The sequence below is a fragment of the Seriola lalandi genome, unplaced genomic scaffold, assembly GCF_002814215.2.
Source record: "Seriola lalandi dorsalis isolate HSWRI2012SDOR001 ecotype SW California unplaced genomic scaffold, Sedor1 jcf7180002054599, whole genome shotgun sequence".
Lineage (NCBI taxonomy): Eukaryota > Metazoa > Chordata > Actinopteri > Carangiformes > Carangidae > Seriola > Seriola lalandi.
The window spans coordinates 552,688-559,339 of record NW_019525152.1 but is presented as its reverse complement, the minus strand read 5'-3'; the positions used below and the strand labels follow the sequence as shown (position 1 = coordinate 559,339).

At 46.3% G+C, this 6,652-nt stretch overlaps 1 protein-coding gene across 1 annotated transcript in view; it reads right to left on the bottom strand.

Moving 5' to 3' along the window:
- Positions 1-6,652, bottom strand: part of ntn4 (netrin 4) — a 24,081-nt gene that overhangs the window by 5,483 nt on the left and 11,946 nt on the right. Inside the window, exons 4-5 of the mRNA XM_023419375.2 lie at positions 4,607-4,733; positions 3,937-4,122 (exon numbers count right to left, since the gene is read on the bottom strand). Of these exons, the coding sequence (XP_023275143.1) occupies positions 3,937-4,122; positions 4,607-4,733 (313 nt within the window). The remainder of the gene's footprint in view (positions 1-3,936; positions 4,123-4,606; positions 4,734-6,652) is intronic.

The following is a 6,652-nucleotide window of genomic DNA, read 5'->3' as shown; positions in this document are numbered from 1 at the left end:
GTGACGGGGGGGATGGAGGGAGGGGAGAGACGTGGTGAAGGACAGGGAGAAGACGAGGAGAGAGAAACATAGAGGGGGTGTTGTTTGGAGCCATTTCTCTTCTGTTTAATGATGCTTGAAGCCTGACTGGCAGTGAGCGACTCTAACTTACTGTACACCCAGAGGTCTGTCTCTCAGGCCTCTCTCCTCTTCTTTTATAACTAAAGCTGCTTTTGATTATAGATTATAGGAAAAACAAAAGAAAACAACAACTTTAAATCATAGGTTTAGTTCAGGAAGTTGTGTTTTTCAAATCAAACTGTGACACCCTCCTAATGAATGGAGTTTCTCGACAACCGCACGTCCGATCGACTTCAAACTTCACACGTGTTCTCGAGAAACACAAAAAGAGAAATGCCAACGTCGTCGCTTTCGACAACGCCACGTTGCAAAGATGGCTGCACCCGCTAAAAGCATCCGAGTCATCTGGATCAGCTGACGTGTATTATCATTTTAGACAGAGATCCAAGCTCTGAAAGTGCGCTTTGTTTAAGACTCAGCTCCAGCGAGACAGAGCTGTCTTGTTTACTTTTGAACCCCACCTGACCTTATAGAGAAGAAGTAACTTACACACCTCTGTTGTCATGGTAACACAATGTTATACCATGTGTCATCTAACATCGTATAGTTTTTAAGATTTCGTTTAACGGCCGTGTTTGAGTGAGAAAATTAAAGTAACGTTACAGACTGTAAATAGTTTTGAATTCAAAAATACGCCAGTGATGAAATAAATCCAAACCCATTTTAAGTTTTAAGTTCTTCAGTAAAAATGACTGATTCTCCAGCTCAGGTCAAGGGTTGTTATCACACACACTGATTACATTAATCTACACACACGTGTCACTTTATTAGAGTCACTTAGATAAAACTAATCCAGTATAATACAATAACCCTGCAATAAATCCTCCATTAATGAGGGTTATAATGTGTAATGTAAATCTGTTTGAGAGGATGCTGAGTTCTAAAACTGATCTCTGTCACCTTACGGCCATAAAAGATATTTTATTATCTATTGTCACTGGCAGGTGGAGGTGTGTAAAGGATTACAGCTGTACTTTTCTCTGAATTTCCTCAATAAAAATTTACATGAGTTGCAGCTTTCCCACGTTTGACTTCTCTAATAAACGGAGTCTTTGTCCGGTGAGGACGACGTCTGATCAGCCAGACGCTTCTATCAGACCAACAACCAAGATAAGATAAACCTTATCATGAGACCCAACAGAACAACATCTGTAAAATCATAAAGATATCACATTCATAGACTTTATAGACTTGGACACACACACACACAAACACACACACACACACACACAAATACTGGACATACACAAATATTAGGAGAGGAGAGTTTCATTTACTGACAGAGATTTGAGTAAGTGTGTGTCCGTGTGTGTGTGTGTATGTGTGTGTGTGTGTGTGTGTGTGTGTCAGCCCCTATCTACACTATTGTTTAGTGAGCAGCCTCCGCACGTTAACAATTAACGTTGATTACGGCACATCCTCAGCGCCATGTAAAGCTAAAACACGTGTGGCGATGTGTTTAGTGAGCGTGTGTGTTTACTTATGAGCATTTGAATGGGTCACTACACAAGGACTCCTGTATGTAAATACAGTGCGTGTGTCTGTGTGTGTGTGTGTGTGTGTGTGTGTGTGTGTGTGTGTGTGTGTGTGTGTGTGTGTGTGTGTGTGTATCTAAGAAAGCTGTGGGCTGCAGGAGCTCTGACAATGAAAACTTTATGAGCGTGTGCTGAGACATGACAGGACACCTGCCTGAACAACCCCCCAAAAAAAACCAGAGCAGATAACAAACCTGCCCCCCCACCCCCACACACACACACACACACACACACACACACACACACACATACACACACTGTAACTTTCCCCTCTGCTAAAGTGTTTTAGTGTGTACGAGCTTGCGTGGAGCTTGACGAGTGTTTTCTTTCTCGGGCCCCTCGGAGCCTGGTATGAAAAAAATGTTCCTCGCGACGGAGGGAAATTCCTCCATTGTCAGCGAGCGGCTACAGTGAGATTTCACAACCTGTACCTTCGTCTCCGGGGTTCTCCAAGCACGCCGTCGCTTCTTTTCTTTTTCTTTCCCTATCAATCATCCGTCAGCGAGGATCATCTGCCCTCCAGCCTCTGTAGTCACCCCACCGCTCAGTTTTCAGGTGCAGAGAGTGAAATTTCAACCTTACTAAAAACACACCTGTGACCTTATTAGAGATGCCAGCACAGACACACTCGGCGTACACAGGAAGAAGACATTAGGTGGAACAACAATGGGATGAGGCTGTAAACGAATCGATGCTAACGGACGACTAACGGCAGGTTGGAGCGACAGTGCACCAGATTTCATCCAATGATTAGTGACATATTTCACTGTGTGACATATTTCACTGTGTGGACCTCAGTGAAACCTCCGATAAGGCCGTTAGTGCCTCATCTTTATCTAACACAGTCATCGTCAGGACGACGACAGGTTCAGACTGAGCTGTTCAAACTTGACTGACAGTGAAGGAGTCGACTGTGATTGTCTTTTCTCCTGTGACGAGCAAAGTGTCTGGTCTGTCACATTTTCAAAATAAAAGAAAATGAATTCCACGGACTAAAAAGCTGCTTCAAAGTAAGAGTACTTCATAGAAATGTATTGGAGTCAAAAGTACAAAAGTACAGGATTCAAGTAAATGTACTTCGTTCCTGTCCAGCCCTGGAGATACGTCAGGATTCTGGACCGAAGGTGCAGATCATAGCAAGTGACAAACATTAGATAGTGACTATAGATGTTGATAATGTTTGTATTTCTGTCGTAATATATTCTTTATTATAAAAAAAATGAAAACAAAAACACGACAACAACCCGACTCTGGGTAATAAAAATCAGGCTGATAGCCAACACGTTCCCCCCCGATGTGTTACTGAACGGTCTGGTGCAGCTTGACAGTTGTTTTGAATTCAATGAGATGTGTACACTATGTACACGAGCACGCACACACACACACACACACACACAGTAATCATGTGTGAGTCCAGCATACCTGCAGGACTGAGCTGCCTGGGTCAAATCTGAGAGATAATCAGAGGGAGAATGTAGCCACTGTCGTGTTTATGGATGACTATCTCGTGTTTACTTAAGACTCGTCTCATCACCGGAGGGCAGCAAGCCACTCAATCCGCCTGCGCACACACACACACACACACACACACACACACACACACACACACATGTAGACGCAGAGAGGACCCTCACACACTTAAAAACTACTACCAATGATTACCCTGAAGCCGCTCCAGCTCTGAGTCACGTATGAAAAATGACAGAACAAGCCGGGATGGACAGGCAGGGGGTTGTGTGTCAGGCTTTGAGTCAAGACGTAGGAATGCCGCCATCTGATGATTAACTATGGTGTAAACCTTGGATGGAGCACGCCGCTTCTTAACACGCACACACACACACACAGACAAACAGACACACAGACAGAGCCAGGTGCCCATCAGGAATCAGTGTTATCCAGCAGGTCCCGGCTTGCGATCTCAGTCCCCGGCATTCCTCGGGATAATGAGAGCGCCGTGCCAGTGCGGCGTGTGTGTACGAGGTTAATGTTGTGATTCACGCCAGTGACGTTTTGTCAACACCGGTATCATCAATTATACTTTATGACATTTTACAGTGTGTTCGACATGTCGGGGGGTGTGAGGGCGACGGGTGACGGGAACGATCTGATGTTTACATGAGAAATTCCTAAAGTGACCTCACATATGGCGTTTTCACACAGGAAGCTCGTTTGCTGCGGTCTGATTGGTTGCTGATGCTTCAGAATGACTAAAATATACATTACTCACAAAGGAACTGGACTTCATTGTGTGTGTGTGTGTGTGTGTGTGTGTGTGTCTTACGTTTGCAGGAGTCGGGGGCGGTCTGCGGTCGATGGGGGTCTCTGTAGAAGCCGGCCTTGCACTTCTGACACTGTCGTCCCTCGGTGTTGTGAAGACAGTCACAAACGCCCCCGCTGCGCTGGCCGGACTCACGCCACGCCGACCAATCGAAATGGCAGCTCTGAGCGTGTCCGTTGCACTTACACTCTGCGGTGAGAGGGAGGAAATCATGGCAGAATTATCTACGGGAAGCAGCGAGTCTCAAATGAATGAAAATAGATTAAATTTGATTTGAATCAGTTTTGGACTCTAAGGCTAATTTCCTCCTTCGTGACGATTGCACGGAGGGTTAAAGTTCTGCATAATTGAGGGCGTGGCCGCTTTGAGTGACAGGTGGCAAACCAGCATGCACCAAAGTCACGGCTCGAAACGCGCCCCGCCTCTTTGCCCATTTTTGGATTAGCTGTGAGATTGGTGGAGTCCGACACTGCCAAGATGGCGACGGCAGAGCGGCTCGCTCTGAGCTTCAAAACCGCTCTTCAGAAACTTCGTGAGTGACGTCACGGAGGCTACGTCCATCTTTATTTACAGCCCATGCTCCTAATCTACAGCCTCTTCATCGTTAGTAGTAGTTCATACTGTCATTGACCAAATCACATGATCAGGTGTTGGGCGCGTTTGTTCGACTCACTCCGACATTCGTGCGGCGCCCCCGTCAATCCGTCGGCGGGCTGCCAGGGTCGGTCGTTGTAGAGAGGAGCGCAGCGCTCGCAGTGGTCACCTGCAGTGTTGTGTCTGCACACACACTTCCCATGGACCTGAGGGAGAACGAGAGAGAGAGAGAGAGAGAGAGAGAGAGAGAGGAAGAGCTCATTAGCAACATGCAAAAAATGATAGACAGAGGTAGAAGGATGGGAGGAACAAAGAGGTCAGTGTGATGAAGAGGGAAGTTTCCTGTGTGAAGACAAGCGTGTTGTAACTCTTCCTCTAGCTCCCACACTCATCCGCAGCTTTTCCACAACTCTCGGTCTTTCCTTTTTTCCCCTCCTCTTCCTCCTCATCCCGTCTGACTTTCTTATTTCCTCTTGTTCCGTCTCTTTCCTCTTCGCCCTCGCATCGAAATTAGTGAATGGAGATTGATTGTTTGGCTTCATCACTGGAAACAAGAACGGGCCTCTGCTCTGAAAAGCCTGTGTGTGATTGTGTGTGTGTGTGTGTGTGTGTGTGTGTGTGTATTTACGAGTGTGTGAGTGTGTGTGTGTGTATGAGGAGAGTGCAAGTATGCAGCACTGAGAGCACAATAACAATCTCCTTGTCATTCCTGTGAGCTGGAATGCCATGCATGCTGGATAATGATTTGGGGGGGGGGGGGCGGCGAGCCAGGCATCTGAGGAAGCTCTTTATTTGTTTGCGTTACACCGTGCAACCGTAATGTAGGACACACAATTATACAACGATTACAGAGGCAGACACACACCGCACACACGCATTGAAAGTAACCGCAAATGCACGAAAAAGCGCACGGCGATTCTTGCCTTCGTTTTTCCCACGGTGTGTGTGATGTGTCACCGACTCCTGAATGGCTCCGATTCACACACACAAACACACACTGTGCTGAACATGGACTTAAACACATCCACATGCAGTTATTAGGAATACAGCTATTAACCACATGTCCTCTGCCTGAACTGACCCCAGATCAGTCACGCAGTGTAGACGTGAACACACATGACTGATTCTACACACATCACACACCATTTCAGTCACACTAATAGGGGCATGAATGAGAGGGTCCGGGCGAACAGGACATAGGAGACCTAAAGACAATATCACCCAAAATGAAAAAGACGAAGTGATTCATGAAAAAGTTCCAGAGGTGAGAGAGAGAGAGAGAGAGAGAGAGAGAGAAAGAGAGAGAGAGAGAGAGAGAGGAGGAAGGAGGAGAAGGGGAAAAGGCCAGTGGCAGCAGCAGCAGTAGCAGCGGCGTCTGGCTCGGGTCCAGACAGCTGGTATTTCAACCCATTTCACATGTTTACCACACCGTGATACGGGACAATTAACAAACGTACACACTGAGCGCTGCACACACGCAATCATGTAACGTCGGCCACACAGATGACACAGCAGGGCCGGACTGATACGGGACTGGAAGCTGCTGATGGCTGATAAATCGTTCACTCTTTCAAACCAAAAATATGGGGATTAGTTTAGATAGATCATAGAGCATCATCATCATCATCATCATCATCAGGAATAAAAAGATACAACCTCTATACTATCGCACCGGACTGTATATTGTCATAAGATATGATAATGTTGTACCAGTACGCGGCGGAGGGATCTGATATCTTTCCTAAAATCAGAGGAAGTAAAGTTCCTGCTCCGGCGTCACCCTGAGAAATTCAAATCTACCTGCGGTCCGATTGTACAAAACCTTTTTTTTAAATTGAAGACTCTCTCTATAGATTTGTAATTTTGTTGTCCCTGTTTTCTTTTGTTTTTTTCCCCATAATGCACCTCACCGGTCCCTCCACGAGCGGCACATGCAGTTTGTAACATTAGCTTTCTGTTGCAGATTTGCGGTTTCAAAGATCGGATCTGATGACGATATCGAGGTGCAAAGCCAGACATTATACAACCGATTTCACGAGCTGAGTGGAAGTTAAGCTGACAGTCATTTAAATGGAGCCAGCAAGGCGTCCCAACGCATGGGAAGGAGGAGGAGGGGTGGGTGGGG